General features: G+C 51.5%; 1 protein-coding gene across 1 annotated transcript in view; it reads right to left on the bottom strand.

Moving 5' to 3' along the window:
* Positions 1–6: 6 nt before the first annotated feature.
* Positions 7–24,134, bottom strand: part of LOC144738935 (adhesion G protein-coupled receptor L3-like) — a 28,775-nt gene continuing 4,647 nt past the window's right edge. The window contains exons 2-8 of the mRNA XM_078621931.1: positions 20,960–21,061; positions 20,492–20,610; positions 19,621–19,687; positions 14,679–14,770; positions 11,090–11,258; positions 6,123–6,269; positions 7–1,021 (exon numbers count right to left, since the gene is read on the bottom strand). Coding sequence (XP_078478057.1) covers positions 863–1,021; positions 6,123–6,269; positions 11,090–11,258; positions 14,679–14,770; positions 19,621–19,687; positions 20,492–20,610; positions 20,960–21,001 — 795 coding nt within the window. The 5' untranslated portion in view covers positions 21,002–21,061 and the 3' untranslated portion in view covers positions 7–862. The remainder of the gene's footprint in view (positions 1,022–6,122; positions 6,270–11,089; positions 11,259–14,678; positions 14,771–19,620; positions 19,688–20,491; positions 20,611–20,959; positions 21,062–24,134) is intronic.

The raw sequence follows: 24,134 nt of genomic DNA, 5'->3' as shown, positions 1-24,134 counted from the left end.
CACTGTCACCCACAGACTCAGCCGTGCACCTAGCCTGGTACCACACCCACAGACTCAGCACTGCCACCCACAGACTCAGCAGTGCACCTAGCCTGGTACCACACCCACAGACTCAGCACTGCCACCCACAGACTCAGCACTGCCACCCACAGACTCAGCCGTGCACCTAGCCTGGTACCACACCCACAGACTCAGCACTGCCACCCACAGACTCAGCCGTGCACCTAGCCTGGTACCACACCCACAGACTCAGCACTGCCACCCACAGACTCAGCCGTGCACCTAGCCTGGTACCACACCCACAGACTCAGCACTGTCACCCACAGACTCAGCAGTGCACCTAGCCTGGTACCACACCCACAGACTCAGCACTGCCACCCACAGACTCAGCCGTGCACCTAGCCTGGTACCACACCCACAGACTCAGCACTGCCACCCACAGACTCAGCAGTGCACCTAGCCTGGTACCACACCCACAGACTCAGCACTGCCACCCACAGACTCAGCCGTGCACCTAGCCTGGTACCACACCCACAGACTCAACACTGTCACCCACAGACTCAGCCGTGCACCTAGCCTGGTACCACACCCACAGACTCAGCACTGCCACCCACAGACTCAGCCGTGCACCTAGCCTGGTACCACACCCACAGACTCAGCACTGCCACCCACAGACTCAGCCGTGCACCTAGCCTGGTACCACACCCACAGACTCAGCACTGTCACCCACAGACTCAGCCGTGCACCTAGCCTGGTACCACACCCACAGACTCAACACTGTCACCCACAGACTCAGCAGTGCACCTAGCCTGGTACCACACCCACAGACTCAGCACTGCCACCCACAGACTCAGCCGTGCACCTAGCCTGGTACCACACCCACAGACTCAACACTGTCACCCACAGACTCAGCCGTGCACCTAGCCTGGTACGTACGCTCTGCAGGCGTGGAATTTTGGATGGAGCTATCCGAGTCTGAGACTTTGCTGAAGTTCACTTTAGATCCACGCATCAGGAGACCCTGAGAGAAGCATCATCATCATCATCATCAGTAGCATCATCATCATCATCATCAGTAGTAGCATCATCATCATCAGTAGTAGCATCATCATCATCAGTAGTAGCATCATCATCATCATCAGTAGTAGCATCATCATCATCATCAGTAGCAGCATCATCATCATCATCAGTAGTAGCATCATCATCATCAGTAGTAGCATCATCATCATCATCAGTAGTAGCATCATCATCATCATCAGTAGTAGCATCATCATCATCATCAGTAGTAGCATCATCATCATCATCAGTAGCAGCATCATCATCATCATCAGTAGTAGCATCATCATCATCATCAGTAGTAGCATCATCATCATCAGTAGTAGCATCATCATCATCATCAGTAGTAGCATCATCATCATCATCAGTAGCAGCATCATCATCATCATCAGTAGTAGCATCATCATCATCAGTAGTAGCATCATCATCATCATCAGTAGTAGCATCATCATCATCATCAGTAGTAGCATCATCATCATCATCAGTAGTAGCATCATCATCATCATCAGTAGCAGCATCATCATCATCATCAGTAGTAGCATCATCATCATCAGTAGTAGCATCATCATCATCATCAGTAGTAGCATCATCATCATCATCAGTAGTAGCATCATCATCATCATCAGTAGCATCATCATCATCATCAGTAGTAGCATCATCATCATCATCATCAGTAGTAGCATCATCATCATCAGTAGTAGCATCATCATCAGTATTAGCATCATCATCATCAGTAGTAGCATCATCATCATCATCAGTAGTAGCATCATCATCATCATCAGTAGCATCATCATCATCATCAGTAGTAGCATCATCATCATCATCATCAGTATCATCATCATCATCATCAGTAGTAGCATCATCATCAGTATTAGCATCATCATCATCAGTAGTATCATCATCATCAGTAGTAGCATCATCATCAGTATTAGCATCATCATCATCAGTAGTATCATCATCATCAGTAGTAGCATCATCATCATCAGTAGTATCATCATCATCAGTAGTAGCATCATCATCATCATCAGTAGTAGCATCATCATCATCAGTAGTAGCATCATCATCATCAGTAGTAGCATCATCATCATCAGTAGTAGCATCATCATCATCATCAGTAGTAGCATCATCATCATCATCAGTAGTATCATCATCATCAGTAGTAGCATCATCATCATCAGTAGTAGCATCATCATCATCAGTAGTAGCATCATCATCATCAGTAGTAGCATCATCATCATCAGTAGTAGCATCATCATCATCAGTAGTAGCATCATCATCATCAGTAGTAGCATCATCATCATCAGTAGTAGCATCATCATCAGTAGTAGCATCATCATCATCATCAGTAGTAGCATCATCATCATCAGTAGCATCATCATCATCAGTAGTAGCATCATCATCATCATCAGTAGTAGCATCATCATCATCATCAGTAGCATCATCATCAGTAGTAGTATCATCATTATCATCATCAGTAGCATCATCATCAGTAGTAGCATCATCATCATCAGTAGCATCATCATCATCATCAGTAGCATCATCATCAGTAGTAGTAGCATCATCATCAGTAGTAGCATCATCATCATCAGTAGTAGCATCTCTCTGTGTGAGTGGGTGGTTTGGTGAGAGAGTGAGTGACTGGGTGAGTGAGTGACTGAGTGACTGAGTGAGTGACTGGGTGAGTGAGTGACTGAGTGAATGACTGAGTGACTGACTGAGTGAGTGGGTGAGTGACTGAGTGACAGTGAGTGGGTGAGTGACTGAGTGAGTGACTGGGTGAGTGAGTGACTGAGTGACTGAGTGACTGAGTGACTGGGTGAGTGACTGGGTGAGTGAGTGACTGAGTGACTGACTGAGTGAGTGACTGAGTGAGTGGGTGAGTGACTGGGTGAGTGAGTGAGTGACTGAGTGACAGTGAGTGGGTGAGTGACTGAGTGAGTGACTGGGTGAGTGAGTGACTGAGTGACTGGGTGAGTGACTGAGTGAGTGACTGGGTGAGTGAGTGACTGAGTGACTGAGTGACTGACTGAGTGAGTGACTGAGTGAGTGGGTGAGTGAGTGGGTGAGTGAGTGAGTGACTGGGTGAGTGAGTGAGTGACTGAGTGACAGTGAGTGGGTGAGTGACTGAGTGAGTGACTGGGTGAGTGAGTGACTGAGTGACTGACTGGGTGAGTGACTGAGTGAGTGACTGGGTGACTAGGTGAGTGACTGAGTGACTGACTGAGTAAGTGAGTGACTGAATGAGTGACTGTGTGAGTGAGTGACTGAGTGACTGAGTGAGTGACTGAGTGAGTGACTGTGTGAGTGAGTGACTGGGTGACTGAGTGAGTGACTGAGTGACTGTGTGAGTGAGTGACTGAGTGAGTGACTGGGTGACTGAGTGACTGGGTGACTGAGTGAGTGAGTGACTGAGTGACTGTGTGAGTGAGTGACTGAGTGACTGTGTGAGTGAGTGACTGAGTGAGTGAGTGACTGAGTGACTGTGTGAGTGAGTGACTGAGTGACTGACTGTGTGAGTGACTGAGTGAGTGAGTAAGTGAGTGACTGAGTGAGTAAGTGAGTGACTGACTGGGTGAGTGACTGAGTGAGTGACTGTGTGAGTGAGTGAGTGACTGAGTGAGTGACTGTGTGAGTGAGTGACTGGGTGAGTGAGTGAGTGAGTGAGTGACTGAGTGACTGTGTGAGTGAGTGACTGAGTGACTGACTGTGTGAGTGACTGGGTGAGTGAGTAAGTGAGTGACTGACTGGGTGAGTGACTGAGTGAGTAAGTGAGTGACTGAGTGAGTGACTGAGTGAGTGACTGAGTGTGAGTGAGTGACTGACTGAGTGACTGAGTGAGTGACTGTGTGAGTGAGTGACTGGGTGACTGAGTGAGTGACTGAGTGACTGTGTGAGTGAGTGACTGAGTGACTGACTGTGTGAGTGACTGGGTGAGTGAGTAAGTGAGTGACTGAGTGAGTAAGTGAGTGACTGACTGGGTGAGTGACTGAGTGAGTAAGTGAGTGAGTGACTGAGTGAGTGACTGAGTGAGTAAGTGAGTGACTGAGTGAGTGACTGAGTGAGTGAGTGACTGAGTGAGTGACTGTGTGAGTGAGTGACTGAGTGAGTGAGTGACTGTGTGAGTGACTGTGTGAGTGACTGTGTGAGTGAGTGACTGGGTGACTGAGTGAGTGAGTGACTGAGTGAGTGAGTGAGTGACTGAGTGAGTGACTGTGTGAGTGAGTGACTGAGTGAGTGAGTGACTGTGTGAGTGACTGGGTGACTGAGTGAGTGAGTGACTGAGTGACTGAGTGAGTGAGTGACTGAGTGACTGTGTGAGTGAGTGACTGAGTGACTGACTGTGTGAGTGACTGAGTGAGTGAGTGAGTGACTGAGTGAGTGAGTGACTGAGTGACTGACTGTGTGAGTGAGTGACTGGGTGACTGAGTGAGTGAGTGACTGAGTGAGTGAGTGAGTGACTGAGTGACTGTGTGAGTGAGTGACTGAGTGACTGACTGTGTGAGTGACTGGGTGAGTGAGTAAGTGAGTGACTGACTGAGTGAGTGACTGAGTGAGTAAGTGAGTGACTGAGTGAGTGACTGTGTGAGTGAGTGACTGAGTGACTGAGTGAGTGACTGAGTGAGTGACTGTGTGAGTGAGTGACTGGGTGACTGAGTGAGTGAGTGACTGAGTGACTGTGTGAGTGAGTGACTGAGTGAGTGAGTGACTGAGTGACTGTGTGAGTGAGTGACTGAGTGACTGACTGTGTGAGTGACTGGGTGAGTGAGTAAGTGAGTGACTGAGTGAGTATGTGAGTGACTGACTGGGTGAGTGACTGAGTGAGTGACTGTGTGAGTGAGTGACTGAGTGAGTGACTGAGTGAGTGACTGTGTGAGTGAGTGACTGAGTGACTGTGTGAGTGAGTGACTGACTGAGTGACTGAGTGAGTGACTGTGTGAGTGAGTGACTGTGTGAGTGAGTGACTGAGTGACTGAGTGACTGAGTGACTGACTGTGTGAGTGACTGGGTGAGTGAGTAAGTGAGTGACTGACTGGGTGAGTGACTGAGTGAGTGACTGAGTGAGTAAGTGAGTGACTGAGTGAGTGACTGAGTGAGTGAGTGACTGAGTGACTGACTATGTGAGTGACTGGGTGAGTGAGTGGGTGAGTGACTGACTGGGTGAGTGACTGAGTGAGTAAGTGAGTGACTGAGTGAGTGACTGAGTGAGTGACTGAGTGAGTAAGTGAGTGACTGAGTGAGTGACTGAGTGAGTGAGTGACTGAGTGACTGACTGTGTGAGTGACTGGGTGAGTGAGTGGGTGAGTGACTGACTGGGTGAGTGACTGAGTGAGTAAGTGAGTGACTGAGTGAGTGACTGAGTGAGTGACTGAGTGAGTGAGTGACTGAGTGACTGAGTGAGTGAGTGACTGAGTGACTGAGTGAGTGAGTAAGTGAGTGACTGAGTGAGTGACTGAGTGACTGAGTGAGTGAGTGACTGAGTGACTGAGTGACTGAGTGAGTGACTGAGTGAGTGAGTGACTGAGTGACTGAGTGAGTGAGTGACTGAGTGACTGAGTGACTGAGTGAGTGACTGAGTGAGTGAGTGACTGAGTGACTGACTGTGTGAGTGACTGGGTGAGTGAGTGGGTGAGTGACTGACTGAGTGAGTGACTGAGTGAGTAAGTGAGTGACTGAGTGAGTGACCGAGTGAGTGAGTGACTGAGTGAGTGACTGGGTGAGTGACTGAGTGAGTAAGTGAGTGACTGAGTGAGTGAGTGACTGAGTGAGTGACTGAGTGAGTGACTGTGTGAGTGACTGAGTGAGTAAGTGAGTGACTGAGTGAGTAAGTGAGTGACTGAGTGAGTGACCGAGTGAGTGACTGAGTGAGTGAGTGAGTGACTGAGTGAGTGAGTGACTGAGTGAGTGACTGAGTGAGTGACTGAGTGAGTGAGTGAGTGACTGAGTGACTGACTGTGTGAGTGACTGGGTGAGTGAGTGGGTGAGTGACTGACTGAGTGAGTGACTGAGTGAGTGACTGAGTGAGTGACTGAGTGAGTGACTGAGTGAGTGAGTGTGCATCTCTCTACCCGTGTGGAGGAGCCGCGTGTGGAGGAGTGGAGGGACGAGTTGGTGGTGGAGTTGGGGTTGGTGGTGGTGGTGGACGTGAACGAGTCACCCAGCCTGGCCAGGCCGGGGCAGAAGCGGCTCAGAAACCTCGCGTATTCCTTACGCACCTAGACACAGTCACAGTGACACACACAGTGACACACACAGTGACACAGTGACACACACAGTGACACACACAGTGACACACACAGTGACACAGTGACACACACACACACAGACAGAGACACACAGTGACACACAGTGACACACACACAGTGACACACACAGTGACACAGTGACACACACACACAGTCACACACACACAGACAGAGACACACAGTGACACACACACAGTGACACACACAGTGACACAGTGACACACACACACAGACAGAGACACACAGTGACACACACACAGTGACACACACAGTGACACAGTGACACACACACACAGACAGAGACACACAGAGACACACAGTGACACACACAGTGACACACACACAGTGACACACACAGTGACACAGTGACACACACACACACAGACAGAGACACACAGTGACACACACACAGTGACACACACAGTGACACAGTGACACACACACACAGACAGAGACACACAGAGACACACAGTGACACACACAGTGACACAGTGACACACAGACACACACAGTGACACACACACAGACAGAGACACACAGTGACACACAGTGACACACACACACAGTCACACACAGTGACACACACAGTGACACACACACACAGTGACACACACACACAGTGACACACAGTGACACACCCACACACAGACACACACAGTCACACACACACAGACAGAGACACACAGTGACACACAGTGACACACACACAGACAAATACACACAGTGACACACAGTGACACACACACACAGTCACACACACAGTGACACACACAGTGACACACACACACACAGTCACAGTGACACACAGTGACACACACACACAGACACACACAGACACACACAGTCACACACACACAGACAGAGACACACAGTGACACACAGTGACACACACACACAGTCACACACACAGTGACACACACACACACAGTCACAGTGACACACAGTGACACACAGTGACACACACAGTGACACAGTGACACACACACAGTGACACACAGTGACACACACACAGACACACACAGTGACACACAGTCACACAGTCACACACACACACAGTCACACACACACACAGTCACACACACACACAGTCACACACACACAGTCACACAGTCACACACACACACAGTGACACACACACACAGTGACACACACACACACAGTCACACACACACACAGTCACACACACACACAGTCACACAGTCACACACACAGTCACACAGTCACACACACACACAGTGACACACACACACAGTGACACACACACACACAGTCACACACACACACAGTCACACACACACACAGTCACACAGTCACACACACACACAGTGACACACACACACAGTCACACAGTGACACACACACACAGTGACACACACACACACAGTCACACAGTCACACACACACACAGTGACACACACACACACAGTCACACAGTGACACACACACAGTGACACACACACACACAGTCACACAGTGACACACACACACAGTGACACACACACACACAGTCACACAGTCACACACACACACAGTGACACACACACACACAGTCACACAGTCACACACACACACAGTGACACACACACACACAGTCACACAGTCACACACACACACAGTGACACACACACACACAGTCACACAGTCACACACACACACAGTGACACACACACACACAGTCACACAGTGACACACACACAGTGACACACACACACACAGTCACACAGTGACACACACACACAGTGACACACACACACACAGTCACACAGTCACACACACACACAGTGACACACACACACACAGTCACACAGTCACACACACACACAGTGACACACACACACACAGTCACACAGTGACACACACACACAGTGACACACACACACACAGTCACACAGTCACACACACACACAGTGACACACACACACACAGTCACACAGTCACACACACACACAGTGACACACACACACACAGTCACACAGTCACACACACACACAGTGACACACACACACACAGTCACACAGTCACACACACACACAGTGACACACACACACACAGTCACACAGTCACACACACACACAGTGACACACACACACACAGTCACACAGTCACACACACACACAGTGACACACACACACACAGTCACACAGTCACACACACACACAGTGACACACACACACACAGTCACACAGTCACACACACACACAGTGACACACACACACACAGTCACACAGTCACACACACACACAGTGACACACACACACACAGTCACACAGTCACACACACACACAGTGACACACACACACACAGTCACACAGTCACACACACACACAGTGACACACACACACACAGTCACACAGTCACACACACACACAGTGACACACACACACACAGTCACACAGTCACACACACACACAGTGACACACACACACACAGTCACACAGTCACACACACACACAGTGACACACACACACACAGTCACACAGTCACACACACACACAGTGACACACACACACACAGTCACACAGTCACACACACACACAGTGACACACACACACACAGTCACACAGTCACACACACACACAGTGACACACACACACACAGTCACACAGTCACACACACACACAGTTGTTGTTATTCTGTCTCTCACTGTTCAAATAAACCTACCATTAAAATGATAGACTCATCATTTCTTTGTCACCCACCCACTCAAACACTCACCCACCCACTCACCCACCCACCCACTCACCCACCGACGCACCCACCCACTCACCCACCCACCCACTCACCCACCCACCCACTCACCCACTCACTCACCCACCCACCCACCCACCCACTCACCCACCCACCCACTCACCCACCCACCCACTCACCCACCCACCCACTCACCCACTCACCCACTCACTCACCCACCCACCCACTCACCCACCCACCCACCCACTCACTCACTCACTCACCCACCCACCCACCCTCCCACCCACTCACCCACCCACCCACCCACTCACCCACTCACCCACCCACCCACTCACTCACTCACTCACCCACCCACCCACCCACTCACCCACTCACTCACCCACCCACCCACTCACCCACCCACCCACCCACTCACTCACTCACTCACCCACCCACCCACCCTCCCACCCACTCACCCACCCACCCACCCACTCACCCACTCACCCACCCACCCATCCACCCACTCACCCACCCACTCACCCACTCACCCACCGACGCACCCACCCACCCCACCCACTCCCACCCACCCACCCACTCACCCACCCACCCACTCACCCACCCACCCACTCACCCACCCACCCACCCACTCACCCACTCACTCACCCACCCACCCACTCACCCACCCACTCACCCACCCACCCACTCACCCACCCACCCACTCACCCACCCACCCACCCACTCACCCACTCACTCACCCACCCACCCACTCACCCACCCACCCACTCACCCACCCACCCACCCACTCACTCACTCACTCACCCACCCACCCACCCTCCCACCCACCCACTCACCCACCCACCCACCCACTCACCCACTCACCCACCCACCCATCCACCCACTCACTCACTCACTCACCCACCCACCCACCCACCCACTCACCCACCCACTCACCCACTCACCCACCGACGCACCCACCCACCCACCCACTCACCCACCCACCCACTCACCCACCCACCCACTCACCCACCCACCCACTCACCCACTCACCCACCCACCCACTCACCCACTCACTCACCCACCCACCCACTCACCCACCCACTCACCCACCCACCCACTCACCCACCCACTCACCCACCCACCCACCCACTCACCCACTCACTCACCCACCCACCCACTCACCCACCCACCCACTCACCCACCCACCCACCCACTCACTCACTCACCCACCCACCCACCCTCCCACCCACTCACCCACCCACCCACCCACTCACCCACTCACCCACCCACCCATCCACCCACTCACTCACTCACTCACCCACCCACCCACCCACCCACTCACCCACCCACTCACCCACCGACGCACCCACCCACCCACCCACTCACCCACCCACCCACTCACCCACCCACCCACTCACCCACCCACCCACTCACCCACTCACCCACCCACCCACTCACCCACTCACTCACCCACCCACCCACTCACCCACCCACTCACCGACCCACCCACCCACTCACCCACCCACCCACTCACCCACCCACCCACTCACCCACCCACCCACCCACCCACCCACTCACCCACTCACTCACCCACCCACCCACCCACTCACCCACCCACCCACTCACCCACCCACCCACCCACTCACTCACTCACTCACCCACCAACCCACCCTCCCACCCACTCACCCACCCACCCATCCACCCACCCACTCACTCACTCACTCACCCACCCACCCACCCTCCCACCCACTCACCCACCCACCCACCCACTCACCCACCCACCCTCCCACCCACTCACCCACCCACTCACCCACTCACCCACCCACCCATCCACCCACTCACTCACTCACTCACTCACCCACCCACCCACCCTCCCACCCACTCACCCACCCACCCACCCACTCACCCACTCACCCACCCATCCACCCACTCACTCACTCACTCACTCACCCACCCACCCACCCACGCACCCACTCACCCACCCACCCACCCACTCACCCACCGACCCACCCACCCACTCACCCACCCACTCACCCACTCACCCACCGACCCACGCACCCACCCACCCACCCACTCACCCACTCACCCACCCACTCACCCACTCACCCACCCACCCACCCACTCACCTTCTTCTGCATGAGACAGTGGAACGTGAAGATGAACACCCCCTGGGCCGAGTTGAGGATAGTGAAGAGGTAGGCGAGTGGCAGGCTTCCGCGGCTCACAAAGAGAAGGCCGAAGGTCCAGGTGAGCCCCAACAAGCAGAGCAGAGAAGCACAACCCAGAGTCCATGAGCTGTTGGGAGAGTGGGTGGGTGGGTGGGTGAGAGGGTGGGTGGGTGAGTGGGTGGGTGGGTGGGTGAGTGGGTGGGTGGGTGAGTGGGTGGGTGGGTGGGTGAGAGGGTGGGTGGGTGAGTGGGTGGGTGAGTGGGTGGGTGGGTGAGTGGGTGGGTGGGTGAGTGGGTGGGTGAGTGGGTGGGTGAGTGGGTGAGTGAGTGGGTGAGTGAGTGGGTGGGTGGGTGGGTGGGTGGTGTGAGTGAGTGGGTGAGTGGGTGGGTGGGTGGGTGAGTGGGTGGTGAGTGGGTGGGTGGGTGAGTGGGTGGGTGGGTGGGTGAGTGGGTGGGTGGGTGAGTGGGTGGGTGAGTGGGTGGGTGGGTGGGTGGGTGGGTGGGTGAGTGGGTGGGTGGGTGAGTGGGTGGTTGAGTGAGTGGGTGAGTGGGTGGGTGGGTGAGTGGGTGGGTGGGTGGGTGGGTGAGTGGGTGGGTGGGTGGGTGGGTGAGTGGGTGGGTGAGTGGGTGGGTGAGTGGGTGGGTGAGTGGGTGGGTGGGTGAGTGGGTGGGTGGGTGAGTGGGTGGGTGAGTGGGTGGGTGAGTGGGTGAGTGAGTGGGTGAGTGAGTGGGTGGGTGGGTGGGTGGGTGGGTGGTTGAGTGAGTGGGTGAGTGGGTGGGTGGGTGGGTGAGTGGGTGGTGAGTGGGTGGGTGAGTGGGTGGGTGGGTGGGTGAGTGGGTGGGTGGGTGAGTGGGTGGGTGAGTGGGTGGGTGAGTGGGTGGGTGGGTGGGTGGGTGGGTGGGTGGGTGAGTGGGTGGTTGAGTGAGTGGGTGAGTGGGTGGGTGGGTGAGTGGGTGGGTGAGTGGGTGGGTGGGTGAGTGGGTGGGTGGGTGAGTGGGTGGGTGGGTGGGTGAGTGGGTGGGTGGGTGGGTGAGTGGGTGGGTGAGTGGGTGAGTGGGTGGGTGGGTGAGTGGGTGGGTGGGTGGGTGAGTGGGTGGGTGAGTGGGTGGGTGGGTGAGTGGGTGGGTGGGTGGGTGAGTGGGTGGGTGGGTGGGTGGGTGAGTGGGTGGGTGGGTGGGTGGGTGAGTGAGTGGGTGGGTGAGTGGGTGGGTGGGTGAGTGGGTGGGTGGGTGAGTGGGTGAGTGGGTGGGTGGGTGGGTGAGTGAGTGGGTGGGTGGGTGAGTGACTGAGTGTAGTGTATAATGTAGTGTATAGTGTATAGTGTAGTGTGTAGTGTGTAGTGTATAGTGTAGTGTATAGTGTAGTGTAGTGTATAGTGTAGTGTAGTAGTGTATAGTGTAGTGTAGTAGTGTATAGTGTAGTGTAGTAGTGTATAGTGTAGTAGTGTATAGTGTAGTGTAGTAGTGTATAGTGTAGTGTAGTAGTGTATAGTGTAGTGTAGTAGTGTATAGTGTAGTGTATAGTGTAGTGTATAGTGTAGTGTATAGTGTAGTGTATAGTGTAGTGTATATATAGTGTAGTGTAGTGTGTAGTGTAGTGTATAGTGTAGTGTATAGTGTAGTGTATAGTGTAGTGTAGTAGTGTATAGTGTAGTGTAGTAGTGTATAGTGTAGTAGTGTATAGTGTAGTGTAGTAGTGTATAGTGTAGTGTATAGTGTAGTGTGTAGTGTATAGTGTAGTGTAGTGTAGTAGTGTATAGTGTAGTGTAGTAGTGTATAGTGTAGTGTAGTGTAGTAGTGTATAGTGTAGTGTATAGTGTAGTGTAGTAGTGTATAGTGTAGTGTATAGTGTAGTGTAGTAGTGTATAGTGTAGTGTAGTAGTGTATAGTGTAGTGTATAGTGTAGTGTATAGTGTAGTGTATAGTGTAGTGTATAGTGTAGTGTATAGTGTAGTGTAGTGTATAGTGTAGTGTAGTAGTGTAGTAGTGTATAGTGTAGTAGTGTATAGTGTAGTGTAGTAGTGTATAGTGTAGTAGTGTATAGTGTAGTGTAGTAGTGTATAGTGTAGTGTAGTAGTGTATAGTGTAGTGTAGTAGTGTATAGTGTAGTGTAGTAGTGTATAGTGTAGTGTAGTAGTGTATAGTGTAGTGTAGTAGTGTATAGTGTAGTGTAGTAGTGTATAGTGTAGTGTAGTAGTGTATAGTGTAGTGTAGTAGTGTATAGTGTAGTGTAGTAGTGTATAGTGTAGTGTAGTAGTGTATAGTGTAGTGTAGTAGTGTATAGTGTAGTGTATAGTGTAGTGTATAGTGTAGTGTATAGTGTAGTGTATAGTGTAGTGTATAGTGTAGTGTATAGTGTAGTGTATAGTGTAGTGTATAGTGTAGTGTATAGTGTAGTGTAGTAGTGTAGTAGTGTATAGTGTAGTGTAGTAGTGTGTAGTGTAGTGTAGTAGTGTATAGTGTAGTGTAGTAGTGTATAGTGTAGTGTAGTAGTGTATAGTGTAGTGTAGTAGTGTATAGTGTAGTGTAGTAGTGTATAGTGTAGTGTAGTAGTGTATAGTGTAGTGTAGTAGTGTATAGTGTAGTGTATAGTGTAGTGTGTAGTGTATAGTGTAGTGTATAGTGTAGTGTAGTAGTGTATAGTGTAGTGTAGTAGTGTATAGTGTAGTGTAGTAGTGTATAGTGTAGTGTAGTAGTGTATAGTGTAGTAGTGTATAGTGTAGTGTATAGGTGTAGTAGTGTATAGTGTAGTGTAGTAGTGTATAGTGTAGTGTAGTAGTGTATAGTGTAGTGTAGTAGTGTATAGTGTAGTAGTGTATAGTGTAGTGTATAGTGTAGTGTAGTAGTGTATAGTGTAGTGTATAGTGTAGTGTATAGTGTAGTGTATAGTATAGTGTAGTAGTGTATAGTGTAGTGTATAGTGTAGTGTATAGTGTAGTGTATAGTGTAGTGTATATATAGTGTAGTGTATAGTGTAGTGTATAGTGTAGTGTAGTGTATAGTGTAGTGTATAGTGTAGTGTAGTAGTGTATAGTGTAGTGTATAGTGTAGTGTAGTGTATAGTGTAGTGTAGTAGTGTATAGTGTAGTGTATAGTGTAGTGTATAGTAGTAGTGTATAGTGTAGTGTATAGTGTAGTGTATAGTGTAGTGTAGTAGTGTATAGTGTAGTGTAGTGTATAGTGTAGTGTATAGTGTAGTGTATAGTGTAGTGTAGTAGTGTATAGTGTAGTGTATAGTGTAGTGTATAGTGTAGTGTATAGTGTAGTGTAGTAGTGTATTAGTGTATAGTGTAGTGTAGTAGTGTATAGTGTAGTGTAGTGTAGTGTATAGTGTAGTGTATAGTGTATAGTGTAGTGTATAGTGTAGTGTATAGTGTAGTGTAGTAGTGTATAGTGTAGTGTATAGTGTAGTGTATAGTGTAGTGTATAGTGTAGTGTATAGTGTAGTGTAGTGTATAGTGTATAGTGTAGTGTAGTAGTGTATAGTGTAGTGTATAGTGTAGTGTAGTAGTGTATAGCGTAGTGTAGTGTCTCTCTCCCTGTCTCACCGGAGACTTCCCGTGTTGCCAGACACAGGCTTGACGTGGGACGAGTGACGAATCATCTTGTAGAGAGTCAACGTGAGGAACCCCACGTTCACCTAGACACGGAGAGAGACACGGGGAGAGACACGGGGAGAGACACGGGGAGAGACACGGAGAGAGACACGGGGAGAGAGACACGGAGAGAGACACGGAGAGAGACACGGGGAGAGAGACACGGAGAGAGACACGGGGAGAGACACGGGGAGAGACACGGAGAGAGACACGGAGAGAGACACGGGGAGAGAGACACGGAGAGAGACACGGAGAGAGACACGGGGAGAGAGACACGGGGAGAGACACGGGGAGAGAGACACGGGGAGAGACACGGGGAGAGACACGGGGAGAGAGACACGGGGAGAGACACGGGGAGAGACACGGGGAGAGACACGGAGAGAGACGCGGAGAGAGACACGGAGAGAGACACGGGGAGAGACACGGGGAGAGACACGGGGAGAGAGACACGGAGAGAGACACGGGGAGAGACACGGGGAGAGACACGGGGAGAGACACGGGGAGAGACACGGGGAGAGACACGGGGAGAGAGACACGGGGAGAGACACGGGGAGAGACACGGGGAGAGACACGGGGAGAGACACGGGGAGAGACACGGGGAGAGACACGGGGAGAGAGACACGGAGAGAGACACGGGGAGAGACACGGGGAGAGACACGGGGAGAGACACGGGGAGAGACACGGGGAGAGAGACACGGGGAGAGACACGGGGAGAGAGACGGGGAGAGACACGGAGAGAGACACGGGGAGAGAGACGGGGAGAGACACGGGGAGAGACACGAAGAGAGACACGAAGAGAGACACGAAGAGAGACACGGGGAGAGACACGGGGAGAGACACGAAGAGAGACACGGGGAGAGACACGGGGAGAGACACGGGGAGAGACACGGGGAGAGACACGGGGAGAGAGAGACACGGGGAGAGACACGGGGAGAGACACGGGGAGAGACACGGGGAGAGACACGGGGAGAGACACGGGGAGAGACACGGGGAGAGACACGGGGAGAGACACGGGGAGAGGGGAGAGAGACACGGGGAGAGAGACACGGAGAGAGACACGGGGAGGGGAGAGAGACACGGGGAGAAAGATACGGGGGGGGAGAGACACGGGGAGAGACACGGGGAGAGACACGGGGAGAGACACGGGGAGAGGGGAGAGAGACACGGGGAGAGAGACACGGGGAGAGACACGGGGAGAGAGACACGGGGAGAGACACGGAGAGAGACACGGAGAGAGACACGGGGAGAGACACGGGGAGAGACACGGGGAGAGACACGGGGAGAGACACGGAGAGAGACACGGGGAGAGACACGGGGAGAGACACGGGGAGAGACACGGGGAGAGAGACACGGGGAGAGACACGGGGAGAGACACGGGGAGAGACACGGGGAGAGACACGGGGAGAGACACGGGGAGAGACACGGGGAGAGACACGGGGAGAGACACGGGGAGAGGGGAGAGAGACACGGGGAGAGAGACACGGAGAGAGACACGGGGAGGGGAGAGAGACACGGGGAGAAAGATACGGGGGGGGAGAGACACGGGGAGAGACACGGGGAGAGACACGGGGAGAGACACGGGGAGAGGGGAGAGAGACACGGGGAGAGAGACACGGGGAGAGACACGGGGAGAGAGACACGGGGAGAGACACGGGGAGAGACACGGGGAGAGACACACGGGGAGAGACACACGGGGAGAGAGAGACACGGGGAGAGAGAGACACGGGGAGAGACACGGGGAGAGACACGGGGAGAGACACACGGGGAGAGACACACGGGGAGAGAGACACACGGGGAGAGAGAGACACGGGGAGAGAGACACGGGGAGAGAGACACGGGGAGAGAGACACGGGGAGAGAGACACGGGGAGAGAGGGCGGGAGAGTGTGAGACGTACACATAGTAGTGCAGTGTAGTGTACAGTGTAGTGTACAGTGTATAGTGTAGTGTATAGTGTAGTGTATAGTGTAGTGTATAGTGTATAGTATAGTGTAGTGTATAGTGTAGTGTACAGTGTATAGTATAGTGTATAGTGTAGTGTACAGTGTAGTGTACAGTGTATAGTGTAGTGTATAGTGTAGTGTACAGTGTATAGTGTAGTGTATAGTGTAGTGTACAGTGTAGTGTACAGTGTATAGTGTAGTGTATAGTGTAGTGTATAGTGTAGTGTATAGTGTAGTGTATAGTGTAGTGTATAGTGTAGTGTACAGTGTATAGTATAGTGTAGTGTACAGTGTAGTGTGCAGTGTAGTGTACAGTGTAGTGTATAGTGTAGTGTACAGTGTAGTGTGCAGTGTAGTGTACAGTGTAGTGTATAGTGTAGTGTGCAGTGTAGTGTGCAGTGTAGTGTACAGTGTAGTGTACAGTGTAGTGTGCAGTGTAGTGTACAGTGTAGTGTATAGTGTTGTGTACAGTGTAGTGTACAGTGTAGTGTGCAGTGTAGTGTACAGTGTAGTGTGCAGTGTAGTGTATAATGTAGTGTACAGTGTAGTGTACAGTGTATAGTGTAGTGTATAGTGTAGTGTAGTGTACAGTGTAGTGTACAGTGTAGTGTATAGTGTAGTGTGCAGTGTAGTGTGCAGTGTATAGTGTAGTGTAGTGTACAGTGTAGTGTACAGTGTAGTGTGCAGTGTAGTGTACAGTGTAGTGTATAGTGTAGTGTACAGTGTAGTGTACAGTGTAGTGTGCAGTGTAGTGTACAGTGTAGTGTGCAGTGTAGTGTACAGTGTAGTGTGCAGTGTAGTGTACAGTGTAGTGTATAGTGTAGTGTACAGTGTAGTGTACAGTGTAGTGTGCAGTGTAGTGTACAGTGTAGTGTGCAGTGTGGTGTACAGTGTAGTGTGCAGTGTAGTGTATAGTGTAGTGTACAGTGTAGTGTACAGTGTAGTGTGCAGTGTAGTGTACAGTGTAGTGTGCAGTGTATAGTGTAGTGTAGTGTACAGTGTAGTGTACAGTGTAGTGTGAAGTGTAGTGTACAGTGTAGTGTGCAGTGTAGTGTACAGTGTAGTGTATAGTGTAGTGTACAGTGTAGTGTACAGTGTAGTGTGCAGTGTAGTGTACAGTGTAGTGTGCGGTGTAGTGTACAGTGTGGTGTGCAGTGTAGTGTACAGTGTAGTGTGCAGTGTAGTGTACAGTGTAGTGTGTAGTGTAGTGTACAGTGTAGTGTACAGTGTAGTGTGCAGTGTAGTGTGCAGTGTAGTGTACAGTGTAGTGTGCAGTGTAGTGTACAGTGTAGTGTGCAGTGTAGTGTACAGTGTAGTGTGCAGTGTAGTGTATAGTGTAGTGTACAGTGTAGTGTACAGTGTAGTGTGCAGTGTAGTGTACAGTGTAGTGTGCAGTGTATAGTGTAGTGTAGTGTACAGTGTAGTGTACAGTGTAGTGTGAAGTGTAGTGTACAGTGTAGTGTGCAGTGTAGTGTACAGTGTAGTGTATAGTGTAGTGTACAGTGTAGTGTACAGTGTAGTGTGCAGTGTAGTGTACAGTGTAGTGTGCAGTGTAGTGTACAGTGTGGTGTGCTGTGTAGTGTACAGTGTAGTGTGCAGTGTAGTGTACAGTGTAGTGTGCAGTGTAGTGTACAGTGTAGTGTACAGTGTAGTGTGCAGTGTAGTGTACAGTGTAGTGTGCAGTGTATAGTGTAGTGTAGTGTACAGTGTAGTGTACAGTGTAGTGTACAGTGTAGTGTGCAGTGTAGTGTACAGTGTAGTGTGCAGTGTAGTGTGCAGTGTAGTGTGCAGTGTAGTGTGCAGTGTAGTGTACAGTGTAGTGTGCAGTGTAGTGTACAGTGTGGTGTACAGTGTAGTGTGCAGTGTACAGTGTAGTGTGGTGTATAGTGTAGTGTGCAGTGTAGTGTACAGTGTAGTGTACAGTGTAGAGTACAGTGTAGAGTACAGTGTACAGTGTAGTGTGCAGTGTAGTGTGCAGTGTAGTGTACAGTGTAGTGTGTAGTGTAGTGTAGTGTATAGTGTAGTGTACAGTGTAGTGTGCAGTGTAGTGTGCAGTGTAGTGTACAGTGTAGAGTACAGTGTAGAGTACAGTGTAGTGTGCGGTGTAGTGTGCAGTGTAGTGTACAGTGTAGTGTGCAGTGTAGTGTACAGTGTAGTGTGCAGTGTAGTGTGCAGTGTAGTGTATAGTGTAGTGTATAGTGTAGTATAGTGTACAGTGTAGTGTACAGTGTAGTGTGCAGTGTAGTGTACAGTGTAGTGTATAGTGTAGTGTACAGTGTAGTGTACAGTGTAGTGTGCAGTGTAGTGTACAGTGTAGTGTGCAGTGTAGTGTACAGTGTAGTGTGCAGTGTAGTGTGCAGTGTAGTGTATAGTGTAGTGTATAGTGTAGTATAGTGTACAGTGTAGTGTACAGTGTAGTGTACAGTGTAGTGTACAGTGTAGTGTATAGTGTAGTGTACAGTGTAGTGTATAGTGTAGTGTGCAGTGTAGTGTACAGTGTAGTGTGCAGTGTAGTGTGCAGTGTAGTGTATAGTGTAGTGTATAGTGTAGTATAGTGTACAGTGTAGTGTACAGTGTAGTGTACAGTGTAGTGTACAGTGTAGTGTACAGTGTAGTGTGCAGTGTAGTGTGCAGTGTAGTGTGCAGTGTAGTGTACAGTGTAGTGTGCAGTGTAGTGTACAGTGTAGTGTGCAGTGTATAGTGTAGTGTACAGTGTAGTGTACAGTGTAGTGTACAGTGTAGTGTGCAGTGTAGTGTACAGTGTAGTGTGCAGTGTAGAGTACAGTGTAGAGTACAGTGTAGAGTACAGTGTAGTGTGCAGTGTAGTGTAGTGTGGTGTATAGTGTAGTGTACAGTGTAGTGTGCAGTGTAGTGTACAGTGTAGTGTACAGTGTAGTGTACAGTGTAGAGTACAGTGTAGAGTACAGTGTAGAGTGTACTTGACTCTCTGACCGCGATGACGATGATCACTGGAGCCAGGAAACTCCAAATCACTCCATCCTCATAGCTCAGCCAACATCTGAATCATCATCAGTCATACAAGCATCATCATCATCATCAGTAATAGTAGTATCATCATCATCATCATCAGTAGTAGTATCATCATCATCAGTAGTAGTATCATCATCATCAGTAGTAGCATCATCATCATCATCAGTAGTAGCATCATCATCATCAGTAGTAGCATCATCATCATCATCAGTAGTAGCATCATCATCATCAGTCATACAAGCATCGTCATCATCATCAGTAATAGTAGTATCATCATCATCATCAGTAGTAGTATCATCATCATCAGTAGTAGCATCATCATCATCAGTAGTAGTAGTAGTATCATCATCATCAGTAGTAGTATCATCATCATCAGTAGTAGTATCATCATCATCATCAGTAGTAGTAGTAGTATCATCATCATCAGTAGTAGTATCATCATCATCAGTAGTAGTATCATCATCATCAGTAGTATCATCATCAGTAGTAGTAGTATCATGGGTGGGTGGGTGAGTGAGTGAGTGGGTGAGTGGGTGAGTGAGTGGGTGGGTGAGTGGGTGAGTGAGTAGGTGAGTGAGTGAGTGGGTGAGTGAGTGGGTGAGTGAGTGGGTGAGTGAGTGAGTGGGTGAGTGAGTGGGTGAGTGAGTGGGTGAGTGAGTGGGTGAGTGAGTGGGTGGGTGAGTGAGTGGGTGAGTGAGTGGGTGGGTGAGTGAGTGGGTGGGTGGGTGAGTGAGTGGGTGAGTGGGTGAGTGAGTGGCTGAGTGGGTGACTGAGCGGGTGAGTGAGTGGCTGAGTGGGTGAGTGAGAGGCTGGTTGCCATGGCGATGCTCACGCGCGCTCAGTCCCGTATCCATGGGGACGTGAGGCTGCCGTTGCCGTGACGATGAGGGCCGGGACTCCGTAGCCAATGGCGTAGAAGTATGGGCGACGTGAACGGGAACTCTCAAACACCTGCACCCCGCGGTTACCATGGTAACAACACGGTTACCATGGTCACAACACGGTTAGCACGGTTACCATGGTCACAACACGTTACCATGGCTACGATAAGGTTACCAGGGTTACGATAAGGTTACCCCCGTTGCGAAAATACTTACCCCACGGTTACAACTTGCCATGGTACCAACACGGTTACCATGGTCACAACACGGTTACCATGGTCACAACAGGTTACCATGGTTACAACAAGGTTACCCCCATTGCGATAAAACTTACCCCACGGTTACAACTTGCCATGGTACCAACACAGTTACCGTGGTTACCCCAGGGTCACGCCGCGGTTGCCGTGGTAACGGGTTACCTGCACCAGCATGACGTAGAGCTGAACGCCCTCCAGCAACATCCAGAGGAAGGCGGCGAGGAACGCAAAGTGGAGCAGCGCAGCGACCAGTGCGCACACAGCCTGGTGCACACACACACACACATACAGTGACACACACACACACATACACACACAGTGTACACACACACACACATACAGTGTACACACACACACACATACACACACACACACACAGTGCACACACACACACAGTGCACACACACACACACACAACAACAACAACAACAACCGCCATTCGCCACTAAGTGGCGGTGACGTCACCACGACGCTTGTGCCAGGCCATGTGCACCTTGAGGCCACGTGAAGTGTCGAACGCCCGCTGGCAGGAGGTCACGGGGCAGACCCAGGTGCCACGGGTCGACTGACCGAGATGACCGAGATGACTGGCTGATGCACCACCTGTGCCCCCTACTGTGCCAACTTGCTGTGCTTTAGCCACCCGGCGCTCCGCTCGTTGTTGTGAGCGTCGCTCCTCCGCCCTCCGTTGTTGTTGGAGGGCGACTGCCTCCAACTGCCCAGTAGCGTCCTTCACGAGCCTCCTCCACTGAGGCCGATCTTGACACCGCTGGTACCAGTCATCGGCAAGTCCACTCAGCTCCACGTCCTCCTGTACCACATCACTCCATCTCTTCTCTAGCCCGTGCCGCGCCCGTTTAGCCCCCTCGATCCGGCCGAACAAAAGCTGTTTAGGCATGCGGTGGCTGGGCATGCGGGCTACATGACCCAGCCAACGCAGCCTTGCCTGCCGGAGGAGCTCACTGATGGGACTTTGCCCAGATCTTTCAAGGACTTGTGAGCTCCTCACACAATCCAGCCTGGTCAAACCCAGGATGGATCGTAGGCAGGCCAGCCTAAATGTTTCCAACCGGCGAAGATGCTCCACTAGGGGGGTCCACGTTTCGCAAGCGTAGAGAAGGGAGGGAATGACCGTGGCCGAGAAGACCTGAAGCTTCGTGCGGAGCGACAGACCAGGTAGCTTCCACACAGCGTTACGCAACCGATGAAAAGATATTGCCGCTCGACTGATTCGGAGTGAGACCTCTGCTGATAAACTGGAGCTGGTCATGAGCACACTGCCCAGGTATGGGAAACTCTCTACTCTCTCCACAACTGCCCCATCACCGATTGGGAGTTGTGGGGGCGGAGTGCCCGATGGTACAAAATACCCAGGCAGGTGCTTAGTTTTGGTGGGGCTGATGGTAAGGCCCCACCTCTTAGTGGCACACTCCAGCCTCAGCAGCAGCGTCTCCAACTCCTCTTCTGAATGAGCAGCTATTACCAAATCATCGGCATACATAACGTGGTTGACCAATAGGGAGCCATCCCTTGATCGCACCCGGGCGTCGATCAGCCTCCCATTATATCTGTACCAAATGGTAATTCCCCCGGTACAGCTATTGAAGGCTTCACGAACTACGCAGTCGAAATAGATGTTAAATAATGTGGGAGCCAGAGGACATCCCTGTCGCACCCCAAGGTGTACAGGGAAAGGCTCCGACTCCCGGCCACGTAGTTTTACCCGGGCCCGCTCACCATCATGAAGGTCCTTAATGATCGTGAGCAGAGGGTCAGGGACTCCGAAAGCACGAAGAACAACCCAGAGCCCAGTCCTACTGATGGTATCATAGGCCTTGACCAGGTCAATAAAGCAGAGATGTAGGTCTTTTTGGAATTCCCTACACCTCTGCTGTAGCAGACGGACAGAAAATATGGCATCTGTGCAGGACCGCCCTTTCCTGAAACCACATTGGGGCTCCGCAAGCCTCTCCTCAGCATGCCTAGCAAGGCGATGTTGAATAATCCTTGCCAGGACCTTACCCGGCACACTGAGGAGTGAGATGCCCCTGTAGTTGTTACAGTCTGTGCGGTCCCCCTTCTTAAAGAGGGGGACCACCAGGGCATCCTTCCAGTCCTGCGGAACCCGTCCAGTGGTCCAGACTGTTGTTATGATGTCATATAGGGCAGTCTGTGCACAAACGCCACCCTCCCTCAGCATTTCGCCTGGGAGATCATCTCTGCCCGGTGCCTTCCCTGGTCTCAGACTCCGGATCGCCCTCAGTACTTCCTCAACAGCCGGTACCTCAGCCAGCCACTCACAGGGGGTGACCTCTTCCAATATTTGAGGCACCGCAGCCTCAGCAGGGTTATCCCCACTTTGTGCCATGATGTTTTCCTGGCTGAGAGATTTTCCCTCCCCCAGGACCTCACAGAAATGCTCAGCAAATCTGCAAACCTGTTCCTGGGGGTCGGAGATTGGATCACCGTTTTTTCCTCTAATGATGGTAATAGGTGTGGCGCTGCAGGTTACTTTTTTGATGGAGTTAAATAGTGATTTGTGATCGCGGGCCACTGAGGCAGACTCCATCTCCTCAGCAACCCGCGACCACCACCCATCCTTACAGCGCCTTACGGCTCTCCGAACCTCCGAGCGAAGGCTGCGGTAAACCTCCTCATTCTCTGACGTGGGATGCTGTAGGCGATGAGAGTGGGCCTGTCGCTTTTTCTCAATTAACCTGAACACCTCCTCCGTCAGCCAGGGTTCCCGGGGAGGTCTGGACCGCGTACCCAAAGCAGCCATTGCAGCTGCATGAGTCACAGTCTTAAACCTCGCCCATTTACCCTCGACATCAGGTGGAGTGGGGGACGATGCCAACCCCAGCTGCAAGCGATGATGAAATTCTCGCTTGCAACTTTCATCAGCTAACTTAGACCAGGCCACTTTTGGTTGGAATGGGATCCTGGGTGTACACCCACCACCGGAGTGGAAGAATGGCAGGCGCATCTTACAGATGACTAGTCGATGGTCAGAGGGCAGATCAGCTCCACGGTAGGTCCTGGTGTCAAGGACATGGGCTCGCATCCGCTGGTCCGTCACTACGTAGTCCAGCAGATGTTCTTGCTTGGACCCGGCATGCATCCATGATGTTGTGTGGATGCGCCGATGCCGGAAGAGCGTGTTGGTAATTACAAGCCCATGGGCTGCACAAAAATCTAGCAGCCTCCTACCGTTGTTATTGAGCTGATCTGGCCCATGCCTTCCAATCACTCCAGACCAGGTGCCAGCATCATGACCAACTCGGGCATTGAAGTCACCCAACAAGATGACTCTGTCCCGAGTGGCCACTTTAGCCAG

This window comes from Lampetra planeri, unplaced genomic scaffold (genome assembly GCF_965212315.1).
Source record: "Lampetra planeri unplaced genomic scaffold, kcLamPlan1.2.h2 scaffold_1232, whole genome shotgun sequence".
NCBI lineage: Eukaryota > Metazoa > Chordata > Hyperoartia > Petromyzontiformes > Petromyzontidae > Lampetra > Lampetra planeri.
This window is presented reverse-complemented; position numbering and strand designations above follow the sequence as displayed.